The 20,546-nt window shown below is 45.1% G+C and overlaps 1 protein-coding gene across 1 annotated transcript; it reads right to left on the bottom strand.

Moving 5' to 3' along the window:
* Positions 1-4,812: 4,812 nt before the first annotated feature.
* IVL (involucrin) lies at positions 4,813-7,391 on the bottom strand. Its single transcript, XM_007088154.2, has 2 exons — positions 7,367-7,391; positions 4,813-5,976 (listed from the first exon to the last, which is right to left on the bottom strand). Exon 2 carries the CDS (start codon positions 5,951-5,953, stop codon positions 4,829-4,831), a length of 1,125 nt encoding a protein of 374 aa, XP_007088216.1. The 5' UTR covers positions 5,954-5,976; positions 7,367-7,391; the 3' UTR covers positions 4,813-4,828.
* Positions 7,392-20,546: the final 13,155 nt, after the last annotated feature.

Below are 20,546 nucleotides of genomic sequence, written 5' to 3'. Positions count from 1 at the left end.
CAATAACCAAAGTATGGAAAAAGCCCAAATGTCCATCGACTAATGAATGGAATATATATATATGAAATATATCATATACATATATTATATATATAATATATATATATATATATATATATATATATATATAATGGAATATTACTCAGAAATAAAAAAGAATGAAATCTTGCCATTTGCAACAATGTGGATGGAACTGGAGGGTATTATGCTAAGTGAAATTAGTCAGTCAGAGAAAGACAAATATCATATGACTTCACTCATATGTGGAATTTAAGATATAGAACAGATGAACAGAAGGAAAGGGAAGCAAGAATAGTATAAAAACAGGGAGGGGGACAAAACAAGAGACTCTTAAATATAGAGAACAAACTGAAGATTGCTGGATGGGTTGTGGTTGGGGGGATGGGCTAAATGCAAGGGGCATTAAGGAAGATACTTTTCGGGATGAGCACTGAGGGCTATATTCAGGGGATGAATCACTGGATTCTACTCCTGAAATCATTATTGCACTATATGTTAACTAACTTGGATGTAAATTAACAAAAATTAATTAACTAATTAAAAAAAATTGCCAAGGTCAATGTCAAACAGCTTTTCCCATACATGTTCTTCTGGGAGTTTTATGATTTCATATCTTCCATTTAAATCATTAACCCCTTTTCAGTTGACTTTTTGTATGGTTCTAAGATAAGAGGCCATTTCTATTCTTTTTCATGTGGATGTCCAGTTTTTTTCCAACACCATTTCTTAAAGAGATTATGTTTTCCTATTGTGTATTTTTGGCATCTTTGTTGAAAATTAGTTGACCATGTGTGCATGGTTTTATTTATGGTTTCTCTCTTCTGTTCCATTGAACTATGTGTCCATTGTTATGTCAATACCATACTGTTTCCAACAGGAATATGAAAAGATGCCCAGCATCACTAATGATTTCATTTTCCAGCAGGAAAATGAAAATTAAAACCACAATGAGATATCACCTCATATTTGTTGGAATAGCTATTATAAAAAAAAAAAAGTCAAAAGCTAACAAGTGTTGGCAAGGATGTGGAGAAAAGGGAACCATTGTACGCTATTGGTGAAAATGTAAACTGGCACAGCCTTAATAAAAAATAATATGGATGACCCTCAAAAAACTAAAAATAAAACTACCATATGGTCCAGTAATCCTACTTCTGAGTATATACACAAAGGAAATGAATTCCGTATCTGCACTACCATGTTAACTGTAGCATTAATCACAATGACCAAGATATGGGAATAATATAATTGTCAGAAGATGCATGGATAATCAAATGTGATATATAACATATTATATTATATTATATTATATTATATTATATTATATTATATTATTATATTTAGTGTACCATATAATTTTTTATGTAATAATATATATTATTTAGCTTAATACATAATTATTTATTCATGACCAAAAATGCTGAACTTGGAGAGTAGAATGATAATTAACAGAGGCTGGCATTTGGGGGAAAGGAGAGATTTTTTTAAAAAGACAAAAAGAAGCCAAGAAAAGAGAATGGTGGTTGCCATTGTTGCGATTGGTTTGCAAGATGAAAGAGTTCTGGAGATGGAAAGTTGCATAACAAAATAAATGTAGTTAATGCTATTGAACTGTGTAATTATTAAGATAGTAAGTTTTATGTTATGTGGGGTTTTTAATTTTTTTTTAATATTTATTTTTGAGAGATAGAGACAGAGCACGAGCAGAGGAGGGGCAGAGAGAGAGGAAACAGGCTCCAGGCTCTGAGCTGTCAGCACACAGCTCAATGCAGGGCTCAAACCCACAAGCCATGAGATCATGACCTGAGCTGAAGTCGGATGCTTTAACTGACTGAGCCACCCAGGCGCCCCTATGTTATGTGTGTTTTACCACAATAAAAAAGAAAAATAAATAACTGTTGGATTATAAACCAGAATATAAAATAAATATCATGAGTCCATACTGATATAAACAAGTGATTAAACATATAAACAGCAAGAAGGAAGAAACAAATTTCCTATACAGAAAATTCCAAACAATTTATGTTGATACTTGACACTCAGGACAGGGCACTATAGATAGATAAGAGTCTTCATATAATGTGATAACAATGAAATTTTACCCCTATGCTCTTTCTCCTTAAAACCCCACAACTTAATTCTAATCATAAGATAAATATCAGACAAACCCAAATTGAAGGATAGTCTACAAAATAGCTACTCCCTCAAAACGGTCAAGGTAAACAAAAAAAAGGGAAGTCTGAGACACTGTCACAGTCACGAGGAGCCTAGGAGACAAGATGACTAAATATAGTGGGGCATCTTAGGTGGAATCCTGGAACAGAAAAAGACATTAGGTAAAAACTAAGGAAATCAGAGAAAATCATGAACTTTAGGTAATAATAATATATTAATATTATTTATTAATTGTAATAAATGAACTATATCCATGTATGATGTTAATAATACAAGAAACTGGGTGTGGAGTGTGTTGGAACTCTCTGTACTAGCTTCTCAACTTTTCTGTAAATCCAAAGCTGCTCTAAAATAAAGTTTATTTTTAAAAAATCAAAACCTAAGACTCTAAAGGGAATGTGTGCATACTCTGAGTTTTTCTGGTAACTTCTCCCTTGGCCCCCAATCTTCCTGTCCAGTCCTACCCAGGATTCTCTTAACTCTTGTCCTGTTGGGAGGACTGGAGTGTGTTCATCTTTAAGTAAGTACAGATGGTTCCTAACTTACTATAGTTTGACTTAGGATTTTTTTGACTATGGAATGATGTGAAAACATTATGCCTCCAGTAGAAACCAAACTTCAAATTCTGAATTCGGACCTTTTCCTGGGCTAGCAATATGTGGATGCTACTCTCTTGTAATGCTGGGCAGTGGCAGGGAGCCCAAGCTCCCTGTCAGCCACACAGTCTCAAGGGTGAACAACTGAGACATAACCATTCTGTATCCATACCACTTATCTGTTTTTCATTTTCAGTACAGAATTCAATAAATTACATGAGATGTTCACGTCTGCATTATAAAATGGGCTTGGTGTTGGATGATGTCGCCTAACTATAGGCTAATGTAAGTGCTCTGAACATGTTTATGGTGGGCTATGCTATGCTCTGATGTTTGGTAGGTTGGGTGTATTAAGCGTATTTTCATCTTACAGTATTTCCAACTTATGATAGGTCTAGCGGGATGTAACCCTACTGTAAGCTGAGGAAGATCTGTAATGAGTGCCACTGACAAGTGTTAGCAGGAGCAATGAGGTTGGATCAGAAGTTTAAGTAGAATACCCTGTCCTCTGTGTCATGCGTGCAATGTGGGGTGTGTAGGGAGCCAGGGAGTAAAGGAGACCAGCTTGAAGGCCACTGCAATAGAAGAGGTGAGGAATGATCTCAGTTCAAGCTCGGGCGTGTTGCAGGGATAGCAAGAAAGTGGTCCTGGGCAGGGCCTGGGGAAGAAGAGGAGAAGAAGTGATCATGGTGTCTCTCCTGAGGTGAATACACAGATGGTGGTATCACTGCCCTAGAGAGGGTACTTAAGGGGGAGACATGGTGAGTGTTGCTGGGGTTGGGCGGGGAGTGAGGGAGGCCAAGTGCCTTTCAGGTCTGTTGAATCTGGCTGCCTATGGACGTCTCAATATACCCCAGACACATACTCATTGCTGTGATAAAATAGCTTGGGGTGGCTTGAGACAACCTGCTTGCAATGATAGGGTTAAATAGTGAAAGGCAGGTGATTTGAAGCATTAAAGTAGAGTTTAGGAGAGAGAGTGTCCCAAGTCCTGATGTGACTGATGGCAGTAAAACTGCAGAAGTGTCATCAAGGGTAATGACTGCAGTGGCCTTGGGTCTGTATTTCTACAGCCTTTTTGGCACTCCCATGATTACAGCAAGCCCAATCTTTACCTTCTTTAGTCACACTGTCACTTTCCCCATCAGACACCAGTCTTGAGCTTGTCTCCTCTTCTCACATTGCTCAATTCTGCTCCTATCACTTTCTTAAAATCTTCCTTAGCCAAGTAGACAGTTCATAAGATTCTTGGAAGCTATTCTACAGACAGAACACCCAGAAAAGGACAAGAACCCAGCTGGAGCCCCACACCTCCCTGGTGTTGTCTTCCCATGGTTGTCCCCTATGTGAGGAGATGAAAGGAGATCGGAGGCAACATGTGGAGCTTGGTCAGGGGCTAGGATTGAGCCTAGTGTGTGGTGTGAGGCAGTGCTGGAATGAGGTGGACAGATTCTCCTTCCCCCAACCAGAATAACTTGTCCCTGTTTCATGACCAGCAATTGGAAAACATTGATTTCAGGTACATGAGTGAAGTTATTTTTGTTTGGTTTGGTTTTGGTTTTGTTTCCTTTTAAGAAGTTGCTGAATGCACTGGGTGCTTTGGGGAACAGAATTAAAGATGTCTGTCCTCTTTTGGGAATTGGCCAAGAGAGTCCATTGCAACCATTGACTCACGCACAGGTTCTTTACACGGTGAGAGACAGAGGAGAAAAGACAAAGAGAATACAGGATCCCAGACTTCCAGGATTTATTCTGTATTATTGTAAATACTCACAGATTCAACTATAATACTGGGGACAAAGTCAGAATTAGTGACAGAAGCCATGGCCACCTGTTGGGACTGAGCTCATTAGGGATGGGTTCTGGGCAATAACTTTCTCTTCTCCCAGCCCCATCAAAGAAACATGCAGAAGGACAGGGTTAGGCAGGTTCACAGATGAAGTGGGCCACCAGGCTGGGGACCTGAGGTAAGAGAGGCCACTGGCTCTCTTGTCACTTGTGTGGGATGGCCTGAGAGCCTCTGAGACTGGGGGTGCTTACTTATATTTTGGGGGGCCATATACCTCCTGCTTCTGCTGCTGTTGGTCTATGAGGGGCATGACTTCTCCCCTCAGTGGATGGACTAGTAGGGGCTCTTGGACCTGGCCAGGAGCTGGGACAAATGCAGGCTGCGTCAGTTGGCCTTCCTGCTGCTCTGCTGGCTCTGGCTGCTGCTCTTCTCTCTTTTCCAGGTGCTCATTTCTCTTTGCTAGATCTCCATCCAGTTGCTGGCCCATGATCTTCTTCTCCTGTCCCAGCTGTTCCTTTTGCTGCTGCTTCCTTTGTGCTTTCTCCTGCTCCAGCTGCTGCTCCAGGTTTTTTGCTTCCTGATGTTCCTCACACTGTTCCTTTTGGTGCTGCTGCTGTATTTCCTGCTCCTTCTGCTGTTCCAGATGCTGTTCCAGGTGCAGTTCCTGCTCCTGTGACTCTTTCTGCTGCTGCTGTTCCAGATGTTGCTCCAGGTGAATTTCTTGCTCCTGTGACTCTTGCTGCTGCTGCTTCTGTTCCAGATGAAGTTCCTGCTCCTGTGACTCTTGCTGCTGCTGCTGCTGCTGCTGCTGCTGTTCTGGATGCTGTTCCAGGTGCAGTTCCTGCTCCTGTGACTCTTGTTGCTGCTGGTTCTGTTCCAGATGCTGTTCCAGGCAAAGTTCCTGCTCCTGTGACTTTTGCTGTTGCTGCTGCTGCTGCTGCTGCTGTTCTGGATGCTGTTCCAGGCAAAGTTCCTGCTCATGTGTCTCTTGCTGCTGCTGCTTCTGTTCCAGATGCTGTTCCAGGTGAAGTTCCTGCTCCTGTGAGTCCTGCTGTTGCTGCTGCTGTTCCTGATGCTGTTCCTGCTGCTGTGAGTCTTGCTGTTGCTGCTGTTGCTGTTCCAGATGATGTTCCTGCTGCTGTGGCTCACATTGTTGCTCAGTCACCCCCTTCACGAGAGTTGTATGATTCTCCTCATGCTCCTGGGGGACCTCCCCTGGGAGCTTAGAGGGCATCTTCTGGCATAGGGCAGGCAATGGGGTTGGCTGCTTCACTTGCTCGGGCTGGGTATTGTTGGGAAGGCAAACAGGCTTGAGGGGCTCCTGACAGAGTGTGGGAGGCAGAGTCACTGGAAGAGTGTGTTGCTGGGACATCCTGGAAGCTGCTTTAGATCAACCTAAAAGACAGGAGGGGTCAGAAGGGTGACTGAAGGCAGAGGGAGTAGATGAATCCCTGAAATCTGTAGCAGTGCCTGGTTTCTCAGCATCCCTTCTCTTACCTTGGGTTGGGGCTCTCCTACCCACTCTGGGTTGCTGTTCCCCAGAATCACAGAGTGGAGGGGAGGAGGGGGACAGCCAAGAAAGGCCCTCCTGGGAACTTCTTGTTCCCAGAAAGAGCCAACAAAGAGGTCTGTCTTTGAAGTTTCTGGACAAGGGTCGGCTGGGTGCCATTTTTTGCCTAATCCTTGCTTCTGCCCTCGCTCCTTTTTTTTTTTTTTTAGAGAAAAAGAGAGTGTAAGCTGGGTAGGGACAGAGAGGGAAGGAAAGAGAGAGAATCCCAAGCAGGTCCTGCACTGTCAATGCAGAGTCGGACACAGGGCTTGATCCCAAACCACAAATCATGAGATCATGATCTGAGCTAAGACCAAGCTGGACACTTAAATCACTGAGCCATCCTGCCTCTGCCCTTACTTCTAATCTCCACTGACCAAGAAGGAACGATGAGCTCTGATGGGAAGAGGTGAGTCCCTAGGAAGAAAGGGACTTAGGAGGACTCCTGAGTCCTAGAAAATCAGTGGTCCATGCCAGGGTCATGGCACATGCCCTGGACTGGTCACATGACCTAGAATCTGCTTAAGTGTCGCACTGAAAGGCTGCCTGTTTCTGAGCAGGTCGCTTAGCCCCTCTGGGCCTCAGATTTCTCCTCTGAAAAGTTAGCAGATTGGCCTGTTCCACTCCATAGCTTTCTCTCATGACCTTTGGAGCTTCCACTGCAGCCTTAGCACCTGGGGGGTGGGGTGGGGTGGGGTGGAGGGAAGGCCTGGGAGGTTCCTGAGAAGTGGAGAGAGTTCTTTCGAGTCTTGTACCTTTCAGTTGCATTTTCCTGCCACTGCTTTGCCTAGGTCTCTCCAATTAGAAGTCTTTCCCCATTTTTCAGTCCTCCATTCTGCAGCATAGCAAGAGCCACATGCATTTCCCTCAACCCCTGCCCACTGATGAAGGCACAATCACAGACAGCCCAAGTAAGACAGTTCAGGGAAGAAATTGGCTCTACTCCTCTCATCCCCATCTCCTCTCTCTCTCTCTCCTCTCTCTCTGTCTCTCTCCCCGTCTCTCTCCAAAACATCAAACCAAGAAAAGATGGTACAGGAGAGGAGCAGATTGCTCTCTGTTCTGTATTTCCATGCCGTGGCATATGTCTCTCAGCATAGTGACTTGAGTCCATCTGGAAAGACATGGAGTCCAGCTGAATCCAGTCTGAGAGTGATCCACGCACCCACCCAGGCTAGCCACACAACCACACTCTAGTGTGCAGTGCCAGTCCCAGGGCTCCCAGCTAGTACTTACCAGACTCACAGTGGGGACAGCTGTGGAGGCCTCTAGTGCAGTGCTGAGCTGAGCAGGGGCCAGGGTGCCCTTATATGGTTCCCCAGCCCAGCCTCCTGCCCTGCTTGAAGAAGATGGACTGGTTTCACCACTCAAGTTGGTCAACTTCCTCCAGCCCTTTCCTGATTCATCACAGGCACCTGAAGCAGAAAACCCCTCAGGGTCCCTTTTCACAGAGACTCACAGAGGGCTCTGGGGACTGTCATTCCTGTGATACTCATCTGACCTGGGCATGGGGAGGTGAGGGAGGCATCTTGGAAAACTTGTCCCCTTTTTCTATTGCTTTGTGACTTCAGCCAAGCCTTTTCTCTGAATATCAATTTCTTCACTTGCAAAACAGGGTCATTCTCATAATTAGACCTAGCAATTCATTTCCAAGGGCACAGAATTGAAAGTTGTATGCCTCTATGGGATGTTCAGGCCAGCGTATGTGGTGTCAAGGTGGAAGAATCACATCTCATGAGGGATGAGTTTGCCAGACCACTAGCCCACAGCCTGTCTGCTCTCAGGAAATACCTATAACTCCACTCTATGTGGAAATAAATCCTGGCTGGAGGGGGTCAGACTTTAGACCTAAAGAATCGAGTAGAAGGCTTGTAAGAGTCTTTTGCTGTGACCTAGGGGCTGTCTAGGTCCCATGTGCAAGTGTGTAGTTACAGAAGTTCTCAAGAAAGCCATGTTCATAAATAATCCAAAGCACGGATGAGTCCAGGCAAAGAAACAAGTATTAAATACACAATATATAAAATAATAAATATTGCTTTTTATGATTGCTTTTTATTGCTTTTTTCTACATTTTTTTGAAATGCATAATGGTTTTGATCAACACCAAATCATTCATTGCTTTCTCCAAACGATTCTCTAAAAATAGCTTAAGCAATCTTTCAGAGTAAGGGTTGAAACTTATCCCTCCTCAATGCTGAAAGTGACTAGCTCATCCAGAATAAAATCCAAACTCACTGCTATGGTTTCAAAGGCCCTCACAAAGTGTCCTCAGTTCCTAGGACAAGTCCAGGGCTCTCCACCTCAGGGCTTGGTGTCTACTCTCTTTCAACCAGCAGGCTCCTCCAGGGTCTCTGACTCTTTGTGTCTTTTAGCTTCAGTATAAGTGTTGGGATCTGCCAGAGAGCCTTCCTTGACTACCTACCTAGAGGCTTATCTTCTGGTTTGCTTCATTTCACTAATAGTCGAGATTTGTTCGCTTACTTATTTTTTATCTTTCCCACTGGAAAATAAGCTCCATAAGGCAGGGGGTTTGCCTGTTGTGTTTTCTGCAATGTCCCCAGAATCCATCATAACCATCACATATACAAAGTGCTCTATAAGTATTAGTTGAAGGAATGGATGAATGGTGAATTTCACCACTTGGAGATAACCACTATTAAACATTTTAGCATTGTGTATGTGCAAATGTGTGTGTAAACAAAATTGAATTATAACATGCTTTTCTTTTTTTTTAATGTTTATCCAGTTTTGAGAGACAGAGAATGAGCGTGAGCAGGGGAGGGGCAGAGAGAGTGGGGAGACACAGAATCTGAAGCAGGCTCTAGGCTCTGAGCTGTCAGCACAGAGCCTGACGCGGGGCTCAAACTAACAAACTGTGAGATCATAACCTGAGCTGAAGTCAGATGCTTAACTGACTGAGCCACCCAGGCGCCCTTAACATGCCTTTCTTTTTAATGATTGGTTAATGGCTTATTTTGTGGATATCATTTATTTAAACTCTCTTCTTTACAACCTAATCAAAAGGAAATATTAGAATAATATGAAAGCAAATACTCATTTCTGGGGCTAATTGTGAGGAATATTCTGATTCCCTGTGGTTTCCTGACAGGCATCTCCCTCCAGCCCCATAAATATCTATTTATAATGCTAATTTTGCCATGTTCCTAGAGCTCAGTCTGGAAAAACAGGTGGAGGGTCCTCTGCCCCTGGAGTACCACTGTCTGCTCATGCCATCTCTGTTCCCTGAACCCACCCAGGACCTCACACTTCCTCCCCCATAGCATAGGAACTACATTATCTGCTGGGGCAAGAAAAGCCCTCTTCACACCCTTTGACCTCCCCTTCCCCAGTGAAGAACTAACCAAGTATCCTCACATGGACACTCATGCCTTGCACTTGGATGCTGACCTCACATGGGAGGAATCGGCCTCTCCCCAGCCCTTCACAGTCAGTCCCAGGGCAGCAGACCCTGCTCAAGGAAGTCACACCGGTCTTATGGGTTTCTAGGAGCTCGTATCTGCCAGATCTGCCTCCCGCCCTCTGATTCACAGCATAATGAGAGCTTTGGGGGGAAGACCGTGTGTGTGAACCTTTGGTCACTGGGCAAAGCTAGGGTGTGGGGAGAAGGGTGGAGTGGGGAACTGAGGGAGTCCATGTGGGCAGGGGAGGGTTTAGAGAAGCCCCAGCCTGTTAGGGGCTCAGAGGTGCCAGACTCTGCCCTCAGACTGCCCCATTTAGGTGACAGACATGCATGCATATGGAGGAGATTCAGTGTCTGTGTGAGTGACCTCATAGTCCCCGAGTGCACATGATGAGTCTGGGTAACTGTCCAGCCCCCGCCCAGTATAATGAGTATGAGCTCATATCCCATGACACATACAGAGGACTTGACCCCAGCTCTTCCCCAACCCAGGGAGGCTCCAGATATTTCTGTCAAAGAAGCAGAAACTGGCTGGGTTCTCTTTCTCCCTAAGTGAGACAGCCCATTTGAACTGTTGCTTAGCTATAGGGAGAGGGAGCGTTGGTCACAGCATTTCACTGCTCTGGGGGCAGGATGTCAAGGACAGCTCTTAGTAAGCTGTCAGTATGGGGTGATGGCAGATGGTCCTAGGAAGGTGACTTGGACCAGGAGGTCCCTCGTTCCCACTTTGGATGGCCATGCCCAAGCTGTTCCCTGGTGAGGCAGTGCCCCCACTCTCTGAGGCTGCTAACTTGTCCTTCTTCCCCATAAGCCTCCTCCTCTGCCAGAGTCACTGCCACTGACATCATCTCTCAATCTGCAACCTGCACTGGTAGGATCCCCACGTGCCCTGAGTCCTTACCGGCCTCCTTCACGGCCTCCTAAACCTGACCTTCACTTCTCATTCACCTCTTGTGTCCATCTGTTGTTCCAGGAGGAAACAAAGCAAGGATGAGAGATGAGACCCATAAAGGGCTAGGAGGCTGATTCTCCTTCCCTGGGGCTCTGGATTGGCTCATGTGATGTGCCCTGTTTGTCCCTGTTTGTCTTCCTCTGGCTTCCCTTCCTTGACCTGTGGGATTGCTGGTTCCCACTTTCAGTCCCAGTGCTGATTGCTGTAGAAGGCAATGTGTGACTCTGCTCTTAGAAGAAGAAGAGCAAAGGCATGGAAGACTGTCAGTAGGGAGAAACAGAGATGCTTAGTGCCCTTCCCTCCAGCTGGCAGGTGCCCTTCCCCTTGGGCTCACTGTTTGGGAAATTGAATTCTTTGTGGTTGAATTTTGGCCCAGAATGCAGTGGCATGCTTGAACTAGAGGGGACTTAATGAATGGGGAAGGCCTCATCTGGTGCCTGGTGCATAGGAGCTTCCAAAAACAGCCAGGTGAATGCAAGGGGGCCAGACCCCTCTTGTGACAGGTGGGCACTGAAGTCTGGAGAGGAGACATGAGCTGCCCAAGAGCCTATAGGAGGTCTGCGATTGAGCTAGGTTTAAAACCACATGATCCTGATCTCCTTGTAGTGGGCTCTCTTCCCTACCAGGCTGCCTTCCCAGATGCCTGAGCATCTGATGGTAGTGACAGATTTCATTACGTAACTTCAGACATCTTCCAACTCTGTTTGTCAGCCATTTACTAACTGACCCCATTGTGGTCAGTTCTGGGTTTTATGGAAGAAGGGCCAGTCTTCTCTGGCTCAGATTCAGCAAAAATGCACTTGCTTTGACCCTCGTTAGTCCTGGGAACAGAAAGCTCTACTTCCTGGCTAGTATTGATGTATATTTTAGCCTAATACAACCTGGAGGAGTGTTACTTTTCAAGGATTGACACTGGCTTTGGAATAAGACAGGCCCGGATTTGAATCTCACTGTACCTCTTGTTATCTGGACATGTCACATTTACTCTATGGCCCTTAGTTTCCTTTTCTATTAAATGGGAATACAAATACCTCCTTCTATTCCTGTGAGGATTTGGTGAGGTAATATATGTGGTTAGCACATAGACTGCACTCAAACTGACTGTTTTATTGTTGGGAGTCATGGCCATGTTTTCTGATGAAAGTCAGTGTGTTACCTGCCTAAATATATAGTTTTAAGGATAAATGGTATTCCAGAGCCAACAGATTTAACCTTCTCATTTTGCCAGTGAGAGGCCTAAAGCCCCAAAGGCCCACAGTGCATGGGAGTGGAATGGAGACAGAAGTCAGGTCTCCGATTTCCCATTTGCTCCTTCTTGGGGTCAGTCTGCTCCTGGGCCTCTGGCAGTGCTTCAGCTTAGCCCACAAGATGGTCTCTCTTGTGCACATGAGTCCCCATGTGGACCAGTTGTGTTCTCTTATGCTGGGCTCACTGAGAAATCCAAACGAGATCACGTTCCTACAGCATGATAGCTCCTGGAGGGGCCTGAGGACCTGTGTGGGAAGAAGACAGGCAGCTATTTGGGTCTAACTTTGATGTGGACAACAAAAGGAATCCAGTTCCTTTTATTGTGACAGTTGAGGAGTGCATGGACAGCCAGATATTGGTGACAAGGTCTCCACCAGCCACACAGAATGCAGATTATGGGCAAAGAACACGTGGGGCAAGACTTCACCAGGCTGTGTGCAGGATCTGAAGGCGCTGGGAAGGACACACCTGGTGGAAGGCAGACTGGAAGAGTGATAAGGCCACGGGTGGAGGGAATAGTGAGGGACATCACAGAGCAGAGACACGAGGCAGGTGCAGAACAAAAGGGGAGAGAGGGACCAAGTCCAGCTGTGCAGCCCCTGAGAAGGGTTGCCAGTGATCAGACAAATCAAAGGAGGCAGGACTTGGCCCCAGGACTTGGCCGACCTCCTGGCTTTACACTCTCCAGCCCTCTTCCTCCCCTGCTCGTTAGGGAGGATGGGGCACCAGACCCTGCATCAGCTGCCTCCTGAGAGGAGTAATTAGTCTTAGAATTACTTCTGCAAGAGGTTGCAGGGCCACTCAGATACCTGTGGTATATGCGTGCACACACGTGTATATATACAAGTGTGTGTGAGTGAGTGTGTGCGGGTGTGTGTGATTGGGGCCATCTGGAGGAGAGGCTTTCACTAGGAGGAGTTAGTGCGTACATTTCCCTGCCTCTCTTGGATCCTACTGAGCTCCTGTGAGCTGTCCCAGCATGGCCTCTTTCTAACCTCATCTATATCATGAAGCTGTCCAACTGGCCCAGGCCACCAGATGGGTTGGTGTGGTCCAGACTATAAAACAGTGCCTATTTCCTCCCTGAAATGTGCCTTCCCACTTAACTATCTCCAGCAAACCGGGCCCCAGTGCAGAGTCAGTACACATGCTGGCATCTGGGGCCCCACTTGAGCCAGTGTACTGGTGTGGGCCTTGGCCTGCCACCTTACCTTCCCAGCTGGACAGGGAGATACTGATAACTTCAGGAAGTCCTAGATTTATGTGGGGGGGGGGGGCTGCATCTGCTCTCAGGAAAGCCCCATTGGATGAAGCCACAGGTACAGAAACTGAGACATGTGGGTACCCTTCAACGCCATACCACATGAGCACTCAACTACCTGGCCTTGCATGGATGCAAGTGAGAACAGACCAGGACTACAAGAGTCCCCCTGGGAAGAATGTGAAGGAAACAAACCTACAAAGACTGCTGTTTCTGAGATATAGTGCAAAATTCTCCTCATCCCCTGTCTAATTTAATTCTCTGTATGTCACAGATGAGGGACTGAGGTACACAGCAGTGTAGCAACTGACCAGTGGTCCCACAGCCAGCAAGTGCATCCTGGGCCAACCTCTTTCTCCACCACTGAGGACAGAGATGCCCACTGAATGTGATAGTAACAAGAGTCCTTCTGTGTCCCCAGGACGAGCCCAGGGCTGCCACAGAGAAAGATTAGAGAGCTGCAAAGCATAGACAGGCAAGATGAAAACTGCAGGAGTGTTATTTTCCTGCCACTCAGGTTTTACTGGAAAGCTTGTGTGGCGTGGGATGGGGGCAGGAAGGGGAAAGAGAGGTCAGAGGGCTTTGGGGAAGAAAGGCAGGTTCAGGGCTTCTCCTTACAGACAAGTTCTTGCTTGCTGGACTTCAGCCTTGCCCTCCTCTCTTCCCTGTGCCCAGTTTCTGGTGTTTCTCCCAGGAGGCTCTGGTCCCAGAGCCATCTCCTGGCAGTAAAGGATCCAGGTCTGAGAGAGCTGATGCTGGAAGGGCCTTCACAGTCAGTGAGTCCAACTGGCTTTGCAAAAGATGACGCAGTTTAGAGAGAGGAAAGAAGCACACAGATCACACCAGGGTCAGCAGCAGGTCTGAGCCAGGCCCAGCTCTCCTGAGTTCACTTATACTGACCTCTATATCTTTGTACATTCCATTCTCTCTGCTGACATAACTTTTTCACTTTATGTCTTATTGCTTTTTCATTCAACTGCTATTTATTGAGAGTTTCCTGTGAGCCCTTGTTCTAGGTAGTAGGGGCACAGCATTGAAGAAAAGAAGTGAATATGCCCACCCTCCTAAAGCTGTCATCCCAGTTCAGGGGGCAGACAATGAGCAAAAATAAATGCATACCCAGAATATAAAGCATGTGAGAAATACTCTGTAGAAAAATAGGGCAAGAAAGAGGTTTATGGAGTGCTAGGAGAGGGGATGTAGTTTATTTTAAATGGAGTAGTCAGGAGAGACCTCACAGCAGGAGCCTAATAAAAATGACTCATTGTGAGGATAAGTGGGGGAGAGGAAACAGCAGGGGCCATGTCCCTGAGGCAGGGCCTTGCCTGGCATGTTCTGGAACCAGCAAGCAGGTGAGTATGGCTGGGCATGTGTGAACAAGGGACAGAGATGTAATAGAGGAGGGCACAGAAGTGGGTGATGGTGGGCAGTGCAGGAAATCATGCAGCATCTTGGGCTTTCATGGTGGAAGAGACGAGAAGCCACATAGAGCAATGGCATCATCTGACTTACTCTGAAAGGGGTCTCCCAGGCAAGGATGGAAACAGTTGGGCAACTGTGCTAATGGAGCAGTGGCTTGGACCTAGGGGGATGGCAGTAGAGGCAGGGAGCAGTAGTCAGATTACAGACGTGTTGTAATGATGGAGTCAGTGAGATTCTCTAACAGATTAGATCTAAGGTACAGATGGGAGCCAACAGGAACTCAAAAGTTCTTGAATGGCTGTAAGGATACAGCCGCCATTCCCAGTGACAGAGAAGACCATGGAAGGAGCTGGTTTTGTGGAAAAGATCAGTAGTGAGCTTTGGGGCATGCTATGTTTGGGGTGCCCATTAGATATCCAAGTAGACAATTAGATATACCGTCTTGAGTTCAGAAGAAGGGTTCATGCAATGGTTGTAAGTTTGGAATCATCAGCCTATCAATAGCATTTGAATCATGGGCCAGGATGAGATCATCATGGGAATGAATACAGATAGAAAAGAGGAGAAGCTCAAGGACAGTCCCCTGAATCACTCCAATGGTAAGTGGTCAGATGAGGAGGAGGTCAGTGAAGACTAAGGAAAACTGGGGAAGAGCAGCCAGTGGGGTAAGAAATGCACCCTGAGAATGGGGTCTGCTGGAAGTCATGCGGAGACGGGGCCAAGGAGGGGCATAGACACGGGAGAAATGCTGTACAGATGAGGGCTGAGAATGCCACGGGGCTAGGTAACGTGGAGTCTGTTGCTGACCTTGACAAGGAAGCCAAAGGTAGCAGTGAGTATGAAAGCCAGAATGTGGTGGCTTCAAGAGCAAAAGAGAAGAGGGAACTTGAGAACAGTGAGAATAGACAGTATTTCCAAAGAATGTTGTAGTGAGAAGCAGATGAATGGGGTACCAGCTGGTGCTGACTCCCTTCCTCTAGCTCCTAAACCTGGCACCTGGCTCTACCCTTCCTCTGCTGGGGAGTCATTACCGACAGACCACAGTCCATGAGGCCTTGGTCATGCTACACCCTGTGTTTGTTTCAGCCCTCCTCCCACTCCCCAGTTCCTATTGGTGGAGGGTTTGCCTTCAGACTGGGACTCTCCCGCTTGTTCCCTGTTCCTGGGGACCTCTTCTGCAGATGTCCCCGTGACCTACTTGTGCATGTTAGCTAGACCTCTACTTCAAATGTCACCCTTCTGAGATGGCCCCTCTCACCCTACCTAAAACAAAGCACTGACTGCACCACACTATCTGCCTCATGACAGCTCTCAGCACTGTTTGAACTTACATTATTTATTTGTGTGCTTGCTTCACTAGAATGCAAGTTCATGAGAGTGGGACTCCCACCCATGTGAGCTTCCTGACTTCCCCAGTGCCTAGACCCACACGTCCATCTCCTTCCTAAATACCTCTTACAGGAATGAATCTCCTCATGTTAAAGAGGAACATGTGCTTTTCCATAAATAAACTTAACATCTAATATCTACTCATCATTCCTGATGACAGAAAACATCACGTGTTCAAATTCCTGATAAAGTCAGGCAAGTCTGGTTTAACCTTAAGCACTGTAGGATCTCCTCTCCCACTCCTGCTTTATGGATGCTATAAGTTTTTAGATGTCTTCCATGAGTCCCAAAAGTCTGCTTAGAAACTTCAAAAAGTTGGGGCGCCTGGGTGGCGCAGTCGGTTAAGCGTCCGACTTCAGCCAGGTCACGATCTCGCGGTCCGGTCCGTGAGTTCGAGCCCCGCGTCAGGCTCTGGGCTGATGGCTCGGAGCCTGGAGCCTGTTTCCGATTCTGTGTCTCCCTCTCTCTCTGCCCCTCCCCCGTTCATGCTCTGTCTCTCTCTGTCCCAAAAATAAATAAAAAACATTGAAAAAAATAAAAATAAAAAAAAAAAAAAAAGAAACTTCAAAAAGTTTATTTTGAGGATCCAGCCCCAGACCCTCACCTGGATTGCATGCTGCTGACCAGAGGGATGTGCTTTGTGGGAGAGAAAGGATGGGGTCTCAATATTCCAAAATTTTGCAGCCCCCATGCTGTCTCTCCTTTTTTGTGGCAGTGATCATGTGACTTTGTAAACACCCTTTCATTTAATAGCCCCAAGTTTCCAAGAGCAAAAACAAGACTCCATGTGTCCTCTGGCATCTGCTGGTGGTATTTCTGTGCTTAGAGTTTCACTGCTTCACTCCCTGCCTCCAGCTGGGGCAACAGCAGGAACTTTAGCCACTTTCCATCCCTGCCTCTAAGCAGCTCCAAGCAGCAAAGGAAGCTGAGTGGGTGATGCCAAAGATAAGTGTGAAATCTTCATTCAGGGATGAGAAGAGTGTGCTGAGTCCTGGCACCTCTGAAGGGCTCGATGGCTAATAAAGTCAGGTGAGCCCCAGCCCTCCTGAGGGGTCTGTGTTGGACCCACCTCCAGGAAGTAGGCAAAAGGGAGAGGGGCTGGAGCCAGGATTTTACCTGGAGATTTTACCTGGAGAGAGAAACATTCCAGCTGGCTGAGGCTCAGGGAGCCCAATCTTCTGTAGCTTCCTAGGCCTTGCATAGTATGAACATTTTTGGTGTGTACAGCATGACATCAGAGTTTAAAAATACAGTTTGCAATTTTTGCCCATGACTCCTAAATGCAACTCATCCAGTTCATTCAGTGCTCAACCAAGCACACAGCAATCAATTTAGTCCTGGGCGGAGGAGAGGGAGCTAGCTGTATTGGACTACTAAAGACTCATTTGCATCTCTCCAAAATGCCACCATGCTAATATGAGTTTTCTGTCATTGAAATAATTCCTCTTTCCCCTCAGTTTTATGGAAGTATAATTGAAATATGCCATGTAAGTTTAAGGTGTCCAGCATGATGTTTTCATGCACACATATATTGCAGGATGATTATTCACAATAAGCTTAGCTATCACTTCACACGATCTACTCACTTTCAAGTATATAACAGCGTATTGTTAAGTCTAGTCACCATGCTATAAATTCCCAGAATTTACTCATTTTATAACTGGAATTTGTACTCTCTGTGAACAACATCTCCTTTTCCCCACCGCCACTCCCTGGCAGCCACCATTCCTCTGTCTGCCTCCATGTTTGGCTTTCTTACATTCCACATGTAAGAGAGAACGCACGGTAGTTCTCTTTGTCTAATTTATTTCACTTTACATAATGTCCTCAAAGTATCCCACACCTTCTTCCATTCATCCATTGATAGATTGTTTCCATGTTTTGGCTATTGTAAATAATGCTGCAATGAACATGGGGGTGCAGGTATCTCCTCAACATAGTGATTGCGTTTGAAATTGTTCCTTTTTATTCACAATACTTCTTTGACTTCACTTCCCTCACCACCCCACATCCAACCTTTTAGAGTGGATTGGACCATTGTCTTAACATTAGGGTTCCTGTTTTCTGATTCAGGAGCAGGTTGGCAGCATCAAGGTCCTGGACCTTGGGGATTTCCATCACACTCCAAATGTTTATGCCCATGACCCCAGCCTTTAATGAAAGGCCCAAGAAACTTCCTTATCACATTTTAAAAAGGTTTTCCAGTCTCTTTTTTAGTCTCCTGAGCCTAGAAGTCTCCTGAGTCTGGGCCATGGCACACAGCCTATGACCAGAATCATACCCCCTGCAGCCTCAGCAGAGAGCTTCTGCCTTTGCTTTTTATGCCATGAGGCTGTGCTCAGGAAGGAACCCAAAGAAATATGTGGAGAAAAGATGTATTCCCAGGAAATATTAGGTTTTTGGAGTTAAAAAAATGCTTTATACTAACACAGCATTTATACCTGTTGTATCTGTTCACCTGTGTTGCTTTTAAACTGCAAGCATCACAGTACAGATTTGACTTATTTATTTACTTTATCTATTTATATATTTCAGAAGGGTATCACATAGAACCTGGCACTTATTTGGTGCTCAAACAAATCATTGGGAAATCACAGTGAACTGCCATTTCTATGAGCATAAGGTAAAAAAGAACAGATTTATGCCTCTACCTTAAAAAGTTAAAAAAGAAAAAAGACACTACATGAGACAAAGGTTGTTAGGCTACTAGACACATCAGGCAATGAAGGAAAATAAATACTTTTTCAAAACCCAAATCTAAAACAATTTAACACCAGCAGACTCTGAACCATAAGAAATGTTAAAGCAGTCCCTCAGGATCAAGGAAAGTGACATAAAATGGAATTATGGCTCCATACAGAGGAAGAAAAAGCCGTGTAACTGGTAACCACTTGGAGGAAAGCAAAAGACTTTTGCTTATTGTTTATTTTTTTAATGTTTATTTTTGAGAGAGAGAGACAGAGCATGAGTGGGGAGGAGCAGAGAAATAGAGAGACACAGAAACCGAAGCAGGCTCCAGACTCTGAGCTGTCAGCAGAAAACCTGACATGGGGCTCGAACTTACGAACCATGAGATCATGACCTGACCCAAAGTTGGATGCTATCAACTGAGCCACCCAGGTGCCCTTTTTGCTTACTGTTTAAACCTAAAGAATATATGATTATTTAATGCAAAATTGAGAGCAATGTATGATGACAATATAATTTGTTATATGTATAATATGTATACATGTAGAAGAGAAAAGTATCACACCAACAGCACTGGGGCCAGAAGGGGAGAAAGGGAAGCACACTCTTCATAAGTTTTTATGCTACAAGGGAAGGGGTAGAATGTGGAGGTGGGCTGTGCTGAGTTAGAGATCCATACAGTAAATCCAGTGTAACCACCAAAATTACACAGTGAAGAGTTACAGAAAAGTCAACAACAGAGATGAGATGAGATCATATAAAACTCAGTGCAAAAGAAAACAGAAAATAGGCAAGACAGAAAACAAATCTCAGGATGCTAGATTAAACTCAACCATAGCAATAATCACACTACAGGCAGTGATCTAAATACTCTGACTAAAAGGCAGAGATTGTCAATTTGAATTTTAAAAGACCCAATTATACATATTTTTTAATTTTTGAAAAAATTTACATCCATGTTAGTTAGCATATAGTGCAATAATTTCAGGAGTAGAATCCAGTGATACATCTCCCACATATGACACCCAGTGCTCATCCCAGCAAGTGTCCTCCTAAATGCTCCTTGTCCATTTAGTCCATCTCCCCTCCCACAACCCCTCCAGCAATCCTCAGTTTGTTCTCTGTATTTAAGAGTCTCTTATGTTTTGTCCCTCTCCCTGTTTTTATATTGTTTTTGGTTCCCTCCCCTATGTTCATCTGTTTTATATCTTAAATTCCATATATGAATGAAGTCATAACATCCTATGATATTTGTCTTTCTCTGACTGACCAATTTCACTTAGCACAATACACTCTAGTTCCATCCATGTTGTTGCAAATGGCAAGATTTCATTCTTTTTAAAAATTTTTTAATGTTTATTTTTGAGAGAGAGACAGACAGACAGAGTGTGAGCAGGGGAGGGGCAGGGAGAGGGAGACACAGAATCCAAAGCAGGCTTCAGGCTCTGAGGTGTCAGCACAGAGCCTGACCTGGGGCTCGAACTCACGAACCATGAGATCATGACCTGAGCCAAATGCTTAACCGACTGAGCCACCCAGGTGCCCCATAATTTTATTATTCTTGGTTGCCAAGTAATATTCCAGTGTGTGTGTGTGTGTGTGTGTGTGTGTGTGTGTGTATCACTTCAAGTATATATTATCTGGGAGGAATCCATTTCAAATATAAGGACACAAATAAGTTAAAAGTACAATAAATGCTTGCCTTCTACCAATCAAAAGAAAGCTGAAGTGGGTAGCTGACTTCAAAGTAGATTTTAGAGCAAAGAATATTACCAGGGATACAAGGTCATCTTTTAAAGATTAAGAGGCAATTTATGAAGAGGATATAATAAATCTAAGAATTTGTTAATCTAATCAGAGATTTTCAAAATATATAAAGCAAAACTATTAGAATTACAAGAAACAACAGAGGAATTCACAGTTATGGCCAGAGGTCTCAACACGACTCACTTAATATTTGACAAAACAAGGTGGTGTGAAATCAGTACAAATATAGAGGACTTGAATCATGCAGTGTAACAAATCAACCTAACTG

The sequence above is a fragment of the Panthera tigris genome, chromosome C1 (assembly GCF_018350195.1).
Source record: "Panthera tigris isolate Pti1 chromosome C1, P.tigris_Pti1_mat1.1, whole genome shotgun sequence".
NCBI classification, from domain to species: Eukaryota; Metazoa; Chordata; class Mammalia; order Carnivora; family Felidae; genus Panthera; species Panthera tigris.
Note: the sequence above shows the minus strand (reverse complement) of the source record. Positions and strands in the feature narration are given on the sequence as shown.